A 17490-nucleotide genomic window follows, 5' to 3' on the forward strand; every position below is an offset into this window, starting at 1 on the left:
AATTAAACCAGCAAAAGCTGTTTTAGAGTTACTGAGGATCTAATGTTTTCTCAATGTCTGATTTAGAGTGTTACACATTTTGTGTCCATGCATGACAAACATCTAAATATCGTTATGCAGCAAAGTTAATAGAGGACTTAAAGCAGTGACTCAGAGGACAGCCACACGATTATTTCACGTTGTCCAAAAAAAAAAAGATAACCTCAAATTTTCTGCATGTTTTTCCAGCTATAACCTTTGACTWTGTGAGGAAGGTGGGTCAGAAATACTTTGTGTCCAACAAGGAGAGAGGATCTTTCCAGAAGGCTGCAGATTTCTGCGACCAACGAGGCTTGGAGCTGGCTCTGCCCCAGAGTGAGGAGGAGAACCACATGCTGCTTCAGCTGATGGGTCAACATGAGAAAAGAGCCTGGATCAACATCAACATGAAAAMAGCAGAAGGGAACTTCCAGTCCGACATGAAAAATCGACCTCTGACCTTTACTAAATGGGGAGAAAGACAGCCGGATCAGAGCATTCAGGACAGAGGCTGCAGCATGGCAGCTGAGGACGGCACCTGGAGAGTGACACCAGACTGYTCTCTGGACGCTGACATCATCTGTCAGCTGTAGAAAGATCATCCACCAGGCAGCTTCCTGAGTAATCTAGATATGACGCATTCATTTAATTTATTGATTCATAAGGCATCAAGAGGTAATGTTTTGTTTACACTTGTTTTCCATTTAGGCTCACTATATGTCGAGTATATGATGTGACTTGTATTATTTGTTGTGGGAAACTTTTATTAAGCCTGAGCAGCAAAGGCCTGTTGTAATCGCAAAATTTCTTATTGTTTTTCTGCCATTATATGCAGCCTTTTGGAGGCTTTAACATATTCAAATACTCGCCAAACTTCACCTGAAATAGTGTCCCAAGTAAAATTTTCTGATTCCAATGGAATCTCAAGTGGGTGTGGCCAAACTGCTCTGCAGCGCCCCCTAATCTAAGACAGGACAAACCATAGGTCACAAAGATCTGAAATTCTGAGCGTAGGTAGATCCCTCTCCCAAAATCAAGAAAAAAAGTCTCTTGGAAGTACCCTCTAAAATGTACAGGTAGGCAGCCATTTTGGTTCAAAGGGCAAATTTTGGTCATTTTCATGTCTACATACCCAGTGGTGCAAAAAGTGGGTACGCAGGGTATGCAACGCATATGGGCGCAACACCAGAGGGGGCGCCAAAACCCCGTCTTAAGGGGGCGGCGCGCCGATGATGTTTTCCCATACACTTCAGCGCGCCTTACGCTCCTTCACCTTGCGCAGATAACGAAGTAAATGTAGCGAGCTTTACCCTTCGTATTGTCGCCTCKGGGGGGTGAAGGAGTGAACCCTGACGTTCCTCTTCCCTTTTCTCGGGGGCGGGGGGAGATCTATGCTTCGCATCCACCTGAATAATGTGTAGTTGCGCCACTGTACACACCTCGAACTTTAACAAACTCCTCCTTGGGGATTTTGAGTTATTGGCTTCATTTTTGGTCAGTATGTAGGTTTGGGATGGGGGAGTAAAAGTTATCAAAATCGTTTAGAGCATGTTTAGGGGGCATGGCCAAGCAGTGAAGTTGGCGTACTGGCCAAACCAAACAAAACACTATAACTTTCACTCACAATTGTCAGTAAGTGAAAGTTATAGTTATATAACCAAAGATGGCATCACTCATACCCAAACTAGTTATGAACGATCCGGGTCGATGCCTGACGATCCTATGCCGTCATGTACTGACGTCATCATTACATTTTCTGATCTATGTTCTCTCCACCAACATGAACTTCTGCAAATTGATTTAGCCATTAGTATCTGTCGAGCTTTTTTTTATAGTCACCATCTGATCTATGCCACCTTCTATYCATCTATTTTACTTTTTACTTCATTTATTGCTTTTGATGTAAAGCTGGCTTGGATTGTGATGAAACCTCTGACTGTCACCTCCAAGTTTCTGATTAAATTCTGTTGTCAGAAAGCAACATATTTTAGTTCTCTGTGAAGAACATATTTTCTACTACTTTTGAAGCAATATAAGGTTCCTGTTTCTTAATGCTTTCAACCTGTGGGAACATTTCAAGCAACAATAACAGGATGTGACTTACTCCTGCTTTACTTACCAAATTTCAGAAACCGACGTGCCCAAATCTGCTTCTCATTGGTCACTGCAGCTTTAAACACTCATATTTATTCACTAGTTGTTTACAGAATGGGATTTCTTCTCATTCAAGGCTGTTGTTAGTCATGGGATGAGCTGGTTTCAGTGGCATGTTAATTACAGTGGGTGTGATGCAAGAATAACATTTTCCACAACAAGATTTGACATAAGCAGACTTTAACTGTTTTATTTTGGCACCAGAGCAAAAGCAAAACAACAACCAAGACATGGTGCAGATCAAATCCTCCTCATACAATGTGAAAATTTTGTTAATCATTATTGCAGGATCCGTAGCTTTAACGTCTTGCAGACAGAGCAATGACCACCACAATGTAAATAAAGAGCGTTAAAGAAGTCAGGACCACGGCCACGATGTTGAAAATGCGAGCGGAGGAGGCGTGACGTCGGGCTCCGTCCTGATCTCCAAGCGCCTTCTGGTCTCTGGCCTGAAAGAAGCAAAAATATATATATTATTTTAAAACTGGTTCATTTGCAGAACATTGGGTTATTCTCCATATGAACTATTTTGGGTCAAACGGCAAAGTTTCATCACTCTTACTGCCTGAAGAAACATCAGGACTTTTATCTTTGATTTGTTGCATGACAACTTGACTTCTCATTTTTGACACACATTCTTTCAAAGTAGAAAATAGAAAGTTTAAATGTTTTTTTAAACCCTTTGCAGGTTCATGATCCTTCCAGTTTGGGGATATTAATCTGGTTTTGGAACTGGATTTGACAGAAATGCCATTGAAGTATATAATTTTTAGTTTTGTGAAACAAAGGTATCACCAGTCTTTAATCTTTAATTTTGAATAATCCACCCTATTACTCTAATTGCTAGTCTCTAGGTTTCAGGTATCTACCACCTGGGTTTCACTAAAATAATCATCAGCTCATGAGTTCTGTGTTCCTTTCCTTTTCCCCCTTTTTCTTTTACAGTAACAAACAGAAGCTGGCTATATTAAAGACACATATTAAGGAAATTCTTTTATAAACTCACCCTGACAGAATAGATGAGAGCCCCCAACCCAAGACAGCAAAAATTTGCGTAGACGAAGCTGCACAGCGACCAAACCAGATAATCTTTTGTGGGCTCAATGGGGACGTTCACTACGGTGTGCTGAACTCCTCCAGGACCCACAGGCTGTCCAGGGGACGGCTCGTTGGCGTAAATAGGATGCATGGCTCTCTGCTCTGTTACAGATGGCAGGTGGATCTGAAGAGTCTCTTGAAGTACTGTCAAGTTACTTGGAGTAGACGTACTTTTTATGGTGGTTGTGATTTTCACTGTGGAAATTGTTACCACTGAGCAAAAGAGGAGGTGCAAAATAAAGTGAGTGTGATTGCCAAAACGCTTTGTGAAAGCACCAATATGATCCTTTATTCAACTCAAACAAGGTTTTGCAAATCACGGGGCAGGCTTTAGATTTTAAAATATTCTGCTTTTAATGTGAAATAACCTAGTCCATGTTCGAGGAGGTTAATTATTGACGTCTTTAAATGTGAGCAAATTAAACATCCTGGAAAATGAGGCAGAGTCGTCCTTTGCCCACATCTGAAATTCAGATCTGCAATCTCAAGCCAACTTCAGCTCTGTATTATTATTAATTTCTTAGTCGATTATGCTTCAAAGGAAACTCCAAACAGGTGTGTTTTTAGTCTAGATTTAAAGGCACTCAGTGTTTCAGCAGTTTTGTAGTTTACTGGAAGTTTGTTCCATATTTGTGGAGCGTAGAAGATTACAGAAAACTCTGTCAAAAGAGCAAGTTATTGCATGTAGTGTGAAGCAAGTTTTGTGAAACAAAGGAACYWCCCGGTGATCTAAAGTTACTTGTGAGTCACTTACAGATATTGTATGGCAGCCATCTTTCTTGATGAAGTTTGTTTAAAGAAACAAGACTGATCCTAATAAAGCAGGTGGCATGCTAGTTGCTAGCTTATCCAAAGATGGCTTCAGAATGAATATAGCATCAACAGCCTTGATCAATATTGATTTACCAATTTCTTTTTGTTTTACTAAAATCATACTTGACCCAGTTTTTCTTATTCTATTGAAATTTGGAGCTTGGAAATTTTGTTCCTCTAAAGCTCTAAAGCATTTTTATTTTGGCCCATATAAAAACTCTGGCTGTTCTTAAAGGGCCAGAATGTATTGATAAAGTCCATTAAACTGTTAAGATATCAATAAACAGCCAGTTGGTTCAGCATTCAATAAGTGTTTCTTAAAATTAAATGCTATTGAACTGCCTCCCCGTCTTAGTAAATGTGTGTTCAGTCTGTCATCCATCGCTCCCATGCCGCTCGCAACTTCTTTTTGAACGGCCTGTTTACACCGATGTCGAACGGTTGGAGTTCTTTTGTTAATTACGGCAAACTCCGAATTAGTTTGCTTCACTTCCTTTTTCACAGTAGCAGTGAGATGGGCGCGCATGGAGTCGCAGATGAACAGGGACGGTGATGCGTGGGAAAACCTATCTGGTTTTTACCGGAGTCGTATGCTGCAGAACTCGGACAACAATTCTCTGATTGGTTTATCGCTGCCAGCRTATGTACTGTACACCTTACGTCTCTGTGCCAGGGACAGATTTTGGAAYTCAGTGCACACATAAGGCGCACTGGATTATAAGGCGCACTGCTGATTTTTGAGAAWATTTAAGGCTTTTAGGTGTGCCYTRTAGYCCGGAAAATACRGTAACTTTAATCGGATTAYTGACTACTCCTTGAAAACGGAATTTAGATTACTGATTAGTTGATTTGGAAAGTAACTAAGTTACATTAAAAGTAACTTTTTGGTTACTTTCAGCAGCTGCTGATAACAACGCTCCGCCACCTGTGAAAATAACATTAAACTTTGCTAATACTTACTTACTTGCAAGCTATTTTATAATTGTAACATCAACAATATGTCTACACTTATAAGGTTGACCTGAAGGGGAGATTGTTAAATGGTTACAACAGTACAAAAAAAAAAACTTTTGTAATTTTTGCATGTTTTTGTGTGTTCAACTATTGTGTGGAAAACTCTAAATAAGATTTTAGAACATCCACCCTACCCCTCCCTGCCCCCAGCCTCCAGGTTCTGTGTTACGGCCCTGCATTTGTTGTCAGAGTGCATCGCACAGAGCTCCTCCTGAGGCTCCACAACTCAGATGGCCGCTGCACAGATTTGTGACATTTATCATAATATTAAAAATTATAATGGCGTTTAGTTGCACAACTCTACAGACTCGTTCATTCGTGGCTGTTTTCACGTTTTTTGCCTTGTTCATATTAGTCTCGATGTTTGCAGTTTTCTGGAGTGCAACGCGAAGCTTGACGTCATTCACAGCAAATATATTAATTTGACATTAACAAAGACACGGAGGGACAGATCATCCGGGAAATGATGGACAGGGAGAGTCTGACTAAAACTGCCTGTATGAGAGACAACTTTTGGGGCTTGCTATGTGTCTCTGCTTATTTCCAAGCCCAAATAAGCAACTTCATGTTCAAAAACAAGTCCAAAACTGCAACCCGCGACTCATTAAATTTCCACCCCAATGCTGCTTATAATAATTGGGCTTGGTGACAGAAACTCAAAATAGTTCTGTTTTCCAGCAACAAAATGTCCATCTCCCTCCTCCCTCCATTGTTTACATTTCTGTCGCTGCTGATAACTGTTGTATAGAAACGGCGRTCACTCGAGGAAATCAACTTAAATTGCTAAATAAAATAATAACGCACAGTGATTTGTAACTTTAATCTGATTACTGGATTTGAAATAGCAAAGCATTAGATGACTTGTTACTGAAAAAGTGGTCTGACGTGTTACTGACATCACTGGGCAGGACTATAACTTGACATTGAGTCAAGTCATGTTTTTGGCCAATTTTGAGAACATTTGCAGTAAAATCAGAAAACGTGTGGGGATCTGCTGATTTTACGGATCTGTGACAAACAGGAGGGACTTACTGATGTAATTTGGRGCCTAGAGGGCCACATGAAAAGCTGAGGCAGGCCAGATTTGGCCCCCAGGCCTCGAGTTTGACACATGTGCTCTAAGGCAATAGTGTCCAGACTTTTTGTCATGGTAGCCAAAAATGTTGAAAGTAGTCAGTTTGTTACAGAATTTAAATGTTTTCTATTATTATTTATACTCAACTTGCAATGCCAACCTCATTTATTTTTTATTTTCACTTTTACCTTCTCAACAATAACCAAGAAAAAGAAAACAACCCACATACTATCTTCTTAGTTTTTCTGCTTTATCTCTGTCAGKTTTTKTTTTTTTWAAGTTTTGTATAGTTTCAAACAGGATGTGACTCACGCTTCCTTTGTTTTCCAAGTTTGAGATGCGGTTAATGAAGTTGAGGTTGCAAAGGTTGCGCTAAATAAAACATGTGGTAAACAGGACATGACACTCTGATGTATTTCAGTTATTCCACATTACAGAGGAATTACCGCAAAAGTGACACAAAACACTTAGAGAAGAACCGGAAAAAATGATGCAGTATGTGTATCTGTTTCCCGTCATTTGCAATTTATTCATGTGTGACCAGAACATCTTTGCAGAAGATGTGATGTTTTARCCCAATTGTCAATTGCAGCTTTGTTTTCAAAAAGTTTGCATTTTAAGCTTCAGCTATATATTATTTAAAATCCATTTCCTTTCAGTTTCACAGTAGTTGCTGGCAGCCGGTTTAGATCAGACCTCAACAGTTTGATTACTCCTTGTCTATATTTATTTAAGGCACAAAGGATGACATTTAATAGTACTTACCATACTTTCCTGCCATTTGTTTTTTAACTGAATAAAAACAGGAAGCAAATGGAAACCGACAMTGTTGGCATTAAGAAAWAGATTTAGAAATATTCTCTTAGAGTTTCACAGTATGAAAACTCCAGTAAGCAGCCAACAAATTAGAGGTAAGCAGACACAAACATATTTAAACTTATGTAGAAATATATATATTTCATATACATATATATGTAACAGAAAAATAAGTGACTGTAGAGTAAGGGTAAATTATTCATTAAAAAATAGCACACTGTGTTTAAAAGAAATGTACAACTATGAATGGTCATTTAACAAAAACAAAATACACGTCCTTGTATATTTGTGCATGAAAAACAACAAACTACTTMATTACAAAAAATATAAACAACTGCAAATGACAGTGGGRATTTAAAAACTCATTGAGTTTGCTRGGAACAGAGATGGTTATAAAGTCTTGCAGCAGCCAGRGGGAAGGATCTACAGTGATGCTCTTATGTGCGCCTAAGATGGAGCAGTCTGTCACTGAAGACACTCTCCATTATCATTAAACAACAGGATAATTTTGAGCTACGTCACCTGGTTTATGTGATCTTCTGAAACATCGGCAGCTCAAAAAATATAGAAATATCACCTAAAATGTACAATTTCACATTCTTAGGTTTCAAAATGAAAATCTTACACATAGTTGAATGCTAGCACAATTCAGTCTAGTCATGTTCTAAAAAAAGATGTTGCCCTTTTGTATAACTACTTTGTTCCATTTTAGCACAAACATTTATTTTAGATATATTTTAAGTTGTGCTTTTTCTTTTTTTTTTTTGCCAATTTCAAATGTACTAAACTCCACTACGTACAAACTTGAAAAAATGACGTATGTTAAAAATAGTTCACATATTGATTAGTCTGACTTGCAGCCACACTGAAGTCAACATTTATACTCTCAGTGTCCATTAATTTCACCATGGGATCAACTGACCTTTGTATGACCTTGTCTGATTGGTGCGGCTTGTTTTCTCATGACTGTTTGTCCAATTACGCATCACATAACATAAATGTAATGATTCCTTTGTCATAACAATCCCAGCTTTCACTATTGGTTACAAAGATTTCTGTCTTTATTACCCCCACTGTGTCAGTTTGTCACCAAATATACATATTTGTTTAAAAAGATTACACAGGAAACTCTCCACACAGAAAAAAGAACATTTCTGTTGTTTTCTTTTTTATTATCATCACGATGCCAGCTTTTCATTCATCTGAACTAAAACACACACTGTGGATTTTAAGGAAGCGAACTTTATGCAAGTGGACTTCCTTGTTGCCTCAGACCTTGCTACTAKTACTACTGTTACAGTTTTATTTTGGCACCAAAGTAAAAACAGAAAAGCAAGGGAGTGACAATGTTTAGTGTTTAGATGACACTCAACTTTTGTAAGTTGAGTGTCATCTATGATTTTTTGCAGTGATTGCAATCACAACAATGGGCACAACAATGGAGAGAACAATGACTATAGATGTCAGGACGGTCGCCACGATGTTGAGAGTCCGAGCAGTGGAGGCGTGACGTCTGGCTCCGTCCTGATCTCCAAACATCTTCTGGTCTCTGGCCTGAAAGCAGAAAACATATATATTGTATTAATAACTGGTTCATACTGAGAACATCAGGTTCTCCCTTATTGCATCTTTGGGACTTTTATCTCTGATTTACCAAATCACACGTTGATTTATTTATTGATTTATTTTTTTTAGAAAAACACACACTCTCTCAAAGTAAAAAATAGAAAGTTAAAATACATTTTAGCCTTTTGATCCACCCAGTTTTCAAGTCTTAATCTAGACTCAAAGTTTTTTTTTTACCAGGTTCAGTAGAAAGGCCATCCATACCACTGAACTACCTTGATGTTTGAGTTTTATTAAATTAACCTATCAAACTGTGATTTAAAGTTATATGTCTCTAATCMTGAATTCAGGTCCATATTATTCAAATTAGTCTCTAGATTTTAACAGATTTGTCCAAACTGCATAAAACCCATTTACCAAAAGGAGAATCAAAAGCCAGTTTGAACACTCTTCATGATTTCTGTCCTTTTCAAAGACGCTTAATTTAAGACAAATTAAAGAGAAACCATTTGCATAAACTCACCTTGACAGAATAAATGAGAGCCGCCAATCCAAGACAGAAAATATTTCCATAGACRAAGCTGCACAGCGACCAGACCAGATGATCTCTGGTGGGCTCAGTGGGGACGTTCACTACGGTGTGCTGAACTCCTGTGGGACCCCGAGGCTGTCCAGGGGACACTTCATCAACATGACCCATGGCTCTCAGCTCAGCTCCAGGARGTATGGGGATCTGAACAATCTGTTAAAGAACGGGTTCACTACCTGGAGTGGTTTTGTTTTTTTAAGATGTCCTGGCTTAACAGGGGAAATTTCACCACTCAACAGCAGTTGGTATGCAATCCTGTCATTTCTAGTTGCTTTGTACGACGTAGAGCGTTCCCCCTCCTTCTTCTTAATAATTTCTTTGTGTTTGCCTATGAGCAAATATTAACTTTGAATCTTCATAAGCCTGACTTTCCATAATAATATAAGAAGTTATTTTCAAAGATTATTGACGAGGGGTGCTGTGGTGGCTCAGGGGTTAAGCACAACCCAAATAATGAGGTCTAAGTCTTGAATGCAGCTGTTGCAGGTTCAATTMCTGGTCTGGTGACCTTTGCTGGATGTCTTCCCTCTCTCTTTACCTATTTTCCTGTCTTAACGCATTTCAAATAAAAGCCACTAGAACAAAAAAAATAAAAATTTGACTAGGGGCGTGGTGGTAGTGCAGCAGCAGAGGTGCAGGATGTCTTCTCCCCTCCCTCATAACCCACTTTTCCATCTATCTACTTTGGAATAAAGACCATAGAGCCAAAAAAATCCTTTAAAAAAATAATTAATTAAACATGGGAGTGAAGATGGACTCGTTAAAACAAACAGTCAGATGGCAAAGTTAGTTTCAGTTGGAAATATTCCAGAAAGACCGGCAAATTGGAAGAATGTAGCAAAACTTTACACCCTTCTAAACTAAAAGGTCGGTGAAGGAGGACGTTGATCAGAGTAGCCGCCAAGAGGTCAATCAAAACTTTAGAGGAGCTGCAGCATCTTGCTCCAAACCTTGAAGGATCTTAGCTTCCTCCAGTCTGCTCTGTCCCTTCTTATAGACGCTTCACTGTTGCGTCTCCAGTCCAGTCTGTCGTCTTGGGTTTGAATCCCGGCCTGGATTCTTTATGCATGGGGTTTGCATGTTCTCCATGAGCATGAGTGGGTTCTCTCCGGGTGCTACGGCTTCCTCCCACAGTACAAGAAGATTTTGTGCACATTAGATAATAGATAGATGATGGAAGAAAATTTTACAATAATTTTATAATTATTAATATAACAATTAATTATTATAAAATTATAATAATTAATATAATAATTAGTAATAATAATAGCAATGATAATATGAATATTAATACATTAGTATATTAATCAATACACAATTAATTATACATTATATAATATGATACTTCGTGATATAGTAATTGTTATATTACTATATTATAGCTATATATAGTAATATAATTACTACTAGTTATATTAGTAATAATTTACTAATATAATTAGTATATTATATTAATACAAATATAATATATTAGTATTAATTATATATATAGCTTCTTTGTGTGCTTTGGAGTTTCTGTGCTGATAAATTTTTTTTGCGAACCAATAAAAGCTGGTAGCTCTTGAATTGCTACAAAATAAAGCTGTATTTCCTTCAGCCCACTGGCTGCAATGTTGACACCTTGAGATGCCACGAGACCTAAATCCTGAACATCATGCCATGGAGTGCGTCCCAAAAGCTCATCTTCTGAAGTTGGGATATTTTTCCTCCAACAGGTTCCAGAGGAATCACCTCAAACCAGATGTTGGACTGGATTTTATTTCAATGTCATTTGTGAATGTTGGAGCCTCATTTTCAACAGTGGAGCTATAAAAGTTGAAAAAAGTTATTTTGGAGAAAATCTCATCAACATCAATATTTCCACTAAAAAAGATGCAAAAAAAAATTGTTTGATAAAGGAAAAGCCTCTCAGATTCTGAGCCCAACAGCACCAAACWATTTTTTGTATTAGACAATGTATTTAATTTCACACAATTATCGTGGTAGAAGCCATTTGTTTGTTAAATATTTAATGAAACATATTTACCGTGTTTGATGTTTGTTATAAATGACGTATACTCACAAAGAACGAGATAATTAGTCCAAGTTTGTCGTTTATTGAACGTTCAGAAACTACAGCGGCTGTAAAGAGCCAAAGCAAAGGTAAAACAACCCGAACAGCTGATCAACTCAAAACCACTCACACCTTTTTACTCTCTCTCTCTCTCTCTCTCTCTCTCTGTCTCTCTGTCTCTCTCTCTGTCTCTCTGTCTCTCTGTCTCCCTCTCTCTCACTTAAGCACACCCGTTTCCATGGCAACCTCCTGCGCTCCACAAGCCAACCCGAGATTACGTTGAAAATATAACATTCAGTCCGTCACAATATCAGGTTTGCAGGCTTGATATTTATTTTGCGGTCATTAATAAACACTCTCCTGAACACARAGGTGATTGATTAGTTAATTTTAAACTGCCCAGGCGAAAACTTATTAATAATGACAATATAGACATTAAGCCTGACGGCATAATGTAACAGACCCAATGTTCAGTTTTGGTGTTTTTGCTACTTTTTTGCTAGGGAAATGTTTGTTTTTTGGTGTTGATTCCCCTGATCGGTAATCTCTGCTCTATGTTTGTTGAGTTGTTGTCTGTCGGTTGCCATGACAACGGGTCCGTGTAAAGCCAACACACAGAGCGAGAAAAGGCGGAATAGAAGTGGTGTTTGGTTCTTCACCTGTTTATCAGCTTTATTGTACCTTTATTGTGGTGCACTGTCTGCAGCCGCTGCAATWCCTRAAAGTTAAATAAGCGACAAAAACTGAACTAATCATCAAACTACGGCTCCTACAGCATATTTAAAATAAAACGATTGACCAATATAAGAGAAATTTGCCCCTTCTTGCATCTTGACAGAACTAACGAAACAAAATTGTTTATTGATTTGTATCACAGAGAATTGATGAAACATCAGTTTTCTCCTCTTTATTTAGATATATCTGATAACAAATGAAGCACTACTAATATTTTTGTGACAGATTTCTGCTCGTCACGCATTGGGATAAAATGGTTTTCTGGACATAACTCAATGAATTACATAGTGACTAATAGGCGYTGTCCAATCCAATAATACATATCAATTAGCAGGAGTATGAAAGACATAAAAATAATTAACTATACTATAATAAGAAACTATATTTAATCCACAGTGCTACATAAAGCTCATTTTGAAACAATGCAAGTTAAAAACATTTTGCAACAAATAAATCAAGTATATTAAATCCAATGTTAGGTCTGTGTAAGCTAAACGTATATATATGGAGATATGCTGCCATCCCTGAACAAATCCCTGCCCCCCTTTTGCCACCCCATCAATATTTTTCTAGATYCGATGCTGGTAATATGAGTAAGGCCTTGCAGCACTTGCAACTACAGCAATGGGCACAACAATGACGAGAAAGACGATTAAAGATGTCAGTACAGTCGCCACGATGTTGAGAACCTGAGCGGTGGAGGCGTGACCTATGGCTCCGTTCTGATCTCCAACCATCTTCCTGTCTCTGGCCTGAAAGCAGAAAAAATATTATTTTAATAACTGATTCACATGGGTTCTCCCTTATTGCCTGCTGTAACTTTGGGACTTTTATCTCTGATTCATCAGATCACACGTTGATTTATTTATTCTTTTTACAAAAACACTCTTTCAAAGTAAAAAATAGAAAGTTTAAAGGTTTTTCAGCCAATTTTAGCCTTTTGATCCACCAAATTTGGGGTCTTAATCTAGTCTCAGAGTTTCAGTAGATATTTTGTTTATTTTTTCTTTCTTATTCTCTACATATATATTGTGATATATCAGCACCAGGCACAGTTTTCTGTTCCTTTCTCTGTTTTTGAAAACACAAAACCAATAAAACTGTGTTTAAATCAAAAAGAAATTCTTTGATGTTTGAGTTTTGCTAAGTCTCAAAGTTTCACACTGTGACTTACAGCTATTTGTCTTTAATCCTTAATTATCCAGGTTATTCTAATTAGTCTCTAAATTTGTCCAAACCGCATAAAACATATTTACCAAAATAGGAATCAGAAGCCAGTTTCAACACTCTTCATGATTTCTCTCCTTTTTTAAACAATCCAAAAAATTTAACATTTCAGACAAATGACTGAGAAACTATTAGCATAAACTCACCTTGACAGAATAAATGAGAGCCGCCAATCCAAGACAGAAAATATTTCCATAGACGAAGTTCCACAGCGACCAGACCAGATAATCTTTGGTGGGCTCAGTGGGGACGTTCACTACGGTGTGCTGAACTCCTGTGGGACCCCCAGGCTGTCCAGGGGACGCTCCATGTCCCCTGTCCTGCAGTGCGACGGTCTCATCAGGGTAAGGTGCAGAGGAGTATTCAGGATTCATTGCTCTCAGCTTGGCTGCAGGTGGAGGATGATCTGAGCAATCTGTTGAATTTGCAGTCGACTTTGGTTTTTAAGAGGGCCGTGGCTTAACAGTGGAAATTTCAGTTTTCAGTCTTGTGGTTTTCAAAAACCACAAGACTTTCATCTCCACTTACAGCTTCTTTCCTTTGTCTTCTTAATAGTTCATTAGTACTTGCTTATGAACGTCCAGGGTTAATTGAGGGTGAATCTTTGCAAACCTAATTTTGCAGAATAATTTAAGGAGTTATTTTCAAAAGTCACTGATTAAACATGAGAGTGAAGATGAACTCATAACAAAAATCAGATGGCAAAGTTAGTTACAGTTGGAAATATTCCAGAAAGACCAACAAAATGGAAGAATGTAGCAAAACTTTACACCCTTCTAAACTAAAAGGTCGGTGAAGGAGGACGTTGATCAGAGTAGCCGTCAAGAGGTCAATCAAAACTTTAGAGGAGCTGCAGAGATCCTCGGCTCAGGTGAGAGAATCTGTTGCCATGACAACTATGAGTCCAGCCCACCACAAACCAATCTGGCCTCTCTGGTAGAGTGGGCAGGAAGAAGTCCGTGTTTGAAAGAGAACCATGTAAAGTCCAGTTTGAAGGCYGGAGGCTGAGGAGCATCCAGAGCAAGACCACCAGGCTGAGGAACAGTTTCTTCCCTTCAGCCGTCAGGCTGCTGAACTCAAGATGCACCAAATGCAGCTTCACCTCATAGCTTGAGGCACATACCAGACACAGACACATAACTACATCACTTAATTTACTTTATGTTCATTTGTTTATTTTATTTCATTATTTATCAATTTATTTATTGTGTGTAGTGGATTTCTTTATCTGGGACATGAGGACAAATTTCGTACCACAAACTCCCAAGATGGTATGACAATAAAAAATCCTTGAATCCTTACTTGCCTCTGGGAAACCCTTTGAATATTTAATGTTTTTCGAGCAAAGAATATATTTTTAATGTGGTGAAAAAGMTAGACTTGGAAGAAGATTGAAGAAATTTGTGACAGAGAAACAGGAAGTGGTGAAAACCTGAAGCCTAAAGTCGTCACCAGGGGGAACCTGGAAAATATAAGCAATGAGACGAGTACAAGTCAGTGTAATTATGTAAATATTTTCCTGTTTTTAGTAGAAAAAGTGGAGTTTAATAGTAGGAGGTGTTTTCTGCTGTTTCCTGGAAACATGAAGTTTTGTGTTTTAGCTCATTTGCTCACTGATTCTTTGTTCTAAACTTGAAAATTTTAAGGACAAAACTTTTTTAACCAAATACTCTGTGTCCATAACCAGTGAAATGTCACCGTGGAAACAACTGACCTTTATTTGTATGACCTTGCCTGATTGGTGCAGCTCGTTTTCTCATGATTGTTTGCTCAATTCTGCATCACATAATATACATGTTATGATTAATTTGTCATAATTTTATATTTTACATTCAGATTTTTGTTTTTATTGTCCCCAATTGTCAATTTATGAACAAATGTTTTTGATTTAAAAAATGTCAGAAGAGGCTCTACACACAAAATAGATTACATTGCTGTGTTTTATAGAGCACAGGATTGTATTTATTATTATCATGATGCAAGCTTTTCATTCATCTGAAATAAAACACACTTTACAGATTTTAAGCAGGTGAACTTTATTCAAATGAAGTTATTCCCTATCGCTTCTGATCTTACTATTAGTACTACTGTTACAATTTTATTTAAGGCACCAAAATAAAAACAGAAAAGCAGACGAGTCATGGTGTTTTAACCCTTGTGTCTAGAAATGGGGTCCAACCGACCCCATACAGGTAAAACTTGTATCATTTGCCACAGTCCTCTACGTTAGCCTCAGTCTTCGCACACACAAGGGTTAAAACCCCTCATACCACACAAAAGTTACTTAGTGATATCTGTAAAATATTGGAAAGTTTACAATCACAACAATGAGCGCAGCAATGGAGAGTAAGATGGCTAAAGATGTCACAAAGACATTGAGAACGTGAGCGGTGTAGGCGTGACGTCTGGCTCCATCTTGATCTCCAACCATCTTCCTGTCTCTGGCCTGAAAGCAGAAAAAGTATTATTTTAATAACTGTTTCATGTGGTGAACAAAGAGTTCTCCGTTCTTGTTTGCTAAAACATTGGTATTTTAACCTTTGCTTTACCACAGCGCACATTGAGTTCAAACCTTTTTAGTTTAAAAAACGTTTAGCTACAACTTGAGTTAGACTCAAATCTAAAACTTTGAGTTTAGATTAAGACCTAGTTTTGGGATCTTAATCTGGACTCAAAGTTTGAGTAGAAAGGCCTTCCACATCATTGAAATAGTTTCATATTTGAGTTCTGTGAAACTAACCTATCACGATGTGATTTAAATCTTTTTGTCTTTAAACCTTAATTATCCAGATCATTCTAATTAGTTCCCAGATTTGTCCAAACTGCATAAAAGCCATTTACCAAAAGAGGAATCACACGCCAGTTTCAACACTCTTCATGATTTCTGTCCTTTTTCAAAGACAAACATAAAATGTTTATATTCAAGACAAATTACTGAGAAACTATTAGCATAAACTCACCTTGACTGAATAACTGAGAGCCACCAATCCAAGACAGAAGAAGTTTCCATAGACGAAGTTCCAGAGCGACCAGACCAGATAATCTGCTGAAGGCTCAGTGGGGACGTTTACTATGGTGTGCTGAACTCCTTGGGACCCCCAGGCTGTCCAGGGGACGCTTCATGTCTCCAGTCCTGCAGTGCGACGGTCTCAGCAGTGTAAGGTGCAGAGGAGTAGCGAGGATTCTTGGCCGTCAGCTCGGTTGCAGGTGGAGGATGATTTGAACGGTCTGTTCCAGAACTGGCACGCTGTCCGGAAAGGGGTTTGTTTTTTATGATGGTCGTGTCTTAACTGGAAATTTAACCACTGAAAAATGGTCAATGTGCAAAAACCACAATAATTTAATCTCCGGTTGCTTTGCAGCTAGGGTTGCCACCCGTCCCTAAAAATACGGAATCATCCCGTATTTGGCTGTTATATGTTGCGTCCCGTATGGGACGCGATTTGTTCCGTATTTCTATAAATGTCCGATAGACACGCCTATCACACACAAATTGTTACTAAATGTAACAATAATGACAAAAAACAAAACAGGAAATATTAAGGTCATCTAAATTCTCGTTGCGGGACCCCTGAACGCTACGGACCGACGCTGTTGTCACGGTTGCCTAGAGACGGACACTACACAGCCGCAGTGAGCTGCTATCAACCCGGATCTTTTTAAAACATCTTCAATTCTCCACAGTCCTTAGAAGCAAAACCTCTCGTAAAGATACAGACGTGAGAAGAAAAACGCAAATCCCAGGCTGAATAATGTTAGTGAGGATGAACACAGGCAATTAAAAAAAAAGTGTCCATTGTGGCGCAGTGCCATACCAGACAGAATAGATTAGGAGAGAAACACGTGGTAATGTGGCCTCGGTTTTCCTTTTTTTTGGAGTTCTATCAATGTTTCTTATATAGTTTTTTGATTGCTTGTTATATTTTGAAGTTATGTACTTTCTTACGTTTAGTTGAGTTAAACTATTGAGTTACTGTTTTGCATGTTTTCTGATTGGTTATTTTTGAGGTCACGTGCCCGGATACCCAGAGAAGCCCACTGCACCAGGTGCAGGTGCTATGCATCTACTTAACTAGCATGGAGACTGGGAAGGACAGAAGAAGGCAATATGCGGCTAGAAAAGGAGCAGATGGACCTGGAGTGATTGTGTTGTTGGACCTGGTCTGCATAGACCTGGAGGCCCCACTGAGCCTCAAGCTAACGGTCCAGGTGAGAGGTGGGGTCACCCTGGACAGGTCGCCAGTCTGTCGCAGGGCAACAGAGACAGACAGGACAAACAACCATGCACACACACACACACACACGCACACACACACACACACGCACACACAC

At 38.5% G+C, this 17490-nt stretch overlaps 5 protein-coding genes across 5 annotated transcripts in view; 1 reads left to right on the forward strand and 4 right to left on the reverse strand.

Moving 5' to 3' along the window:
* LOC108166347 (collectin-43-like) overlaps positions 1–2008 on the forward strand; it is a 19767-nt gene extending 17759 nt beyond the window's left edge. The window contains exon 7 of the mRNA XM_017305156.1: positions 227–2008. Within this exon, the coding sequence (XP_017160645.1) occupies positions 227–611 (385 nt within the window). The 3' untranslated portion in view covers positions 612–2008. The remainder of the gene's footprint in view (positions 1–226) is intronic.
* Positions 2009–2335: 327 nt separating this feature from the next.
* LOC103465936 (interferon-induced transmembrane protein 3-like) lies at positions 2336–4089 on the reverse strand. Its single transcript, XM_008411167.2, has 2 exons — positions 3179–4089; positions 2336–2621 (listed from the first exon to the last, which is right to left on the reverse strand). Exons 1-2 carry the CDS (start codon positions 3359–3361, stop codon positions 2472–2474), a joined length of 333 nt encoding a protein of 110 aa, XP_008409389.1. The 5' UTR covers positions 3362–4089; the 3' UTR covers positions 2336–2471.
* Positions 4090–8137: 4048 nt separating this feature from the next.
* LOC103465937 (interferon-induced transmembrane protein 3-like) lies at positions 8138–9333 on the reverse strand. The gene is made up of 2 exons (XM_008411168.2): positions 9078–9333; positions 8138–8542 (listed from the first exon to the last, which is right to left on the reverse strand). The coding sequence occupies exons 1-2, from the start codon at positions 9252–9254 to the stop codon at positions 8378–8380; spliced, it is 342 nt and encodes a 113-aa protein (XP_008409390.1). The 5' UTR covers positions 9255–9333; the 3' UTR covers positions 8138–8377.
* Positions 9334–12037: 2704 nt separating this feature from the next.
* LOC103465938 (interferon-induced transmembrane protein 1-like) lies at positions 12038–13570 on the reverse strand. Its single transcript, XM_008411169.2, has 2 exons — positions 13305–13570; positions 12038–12683 (listed from the first exon to the last, which is right to left on the reverse strand). The coding sequence occupies exons 1-2, from the start codon at positions 13530–13532 to the stop codon at positions 12501–12503; spliced, it is 411 nt and encodes a 136-aa protein (XP_008409391.1). The 5' UTR covers positions 13533–13570; the 3' UTR covers positions 12038–12500.
* A 1788-nt stretch (positions 13571–15358) lies between these two features.
* LOC103465982 (interferon-induced transmembrane protein 3-like) overlaps positions 15359–17490 on the reverse strand; it is a 19553-nt gene continuing 17421 nt past the window's right edge. The window contains exon 4 of the mRNA XM_017305157.1: positions 15359–15604. Within this exon, the coding sequence (XP_017160646.1) occupies positions 15443–15604 (162 nt within the window). The 3' untranslated portion in view covers positions 15359–15442. The remainder of the gene's footprint in view (positions 15605–17490) is intronic.

Source organism: Poecilia reticulata, linkage group LG6, assembly GCF_000633615.1.
Source record: "Poecilia reticulata strain Guanapo linkage group LG6, Guppy_female_1.0+MT, whole genome shotgun sequence".
NCBI lineage: Eukaryota > Metazoa > Chordata > Actinopteri > Cyprinodontiformes > Poeciliidae > Poecilia > Poecilia reticulata.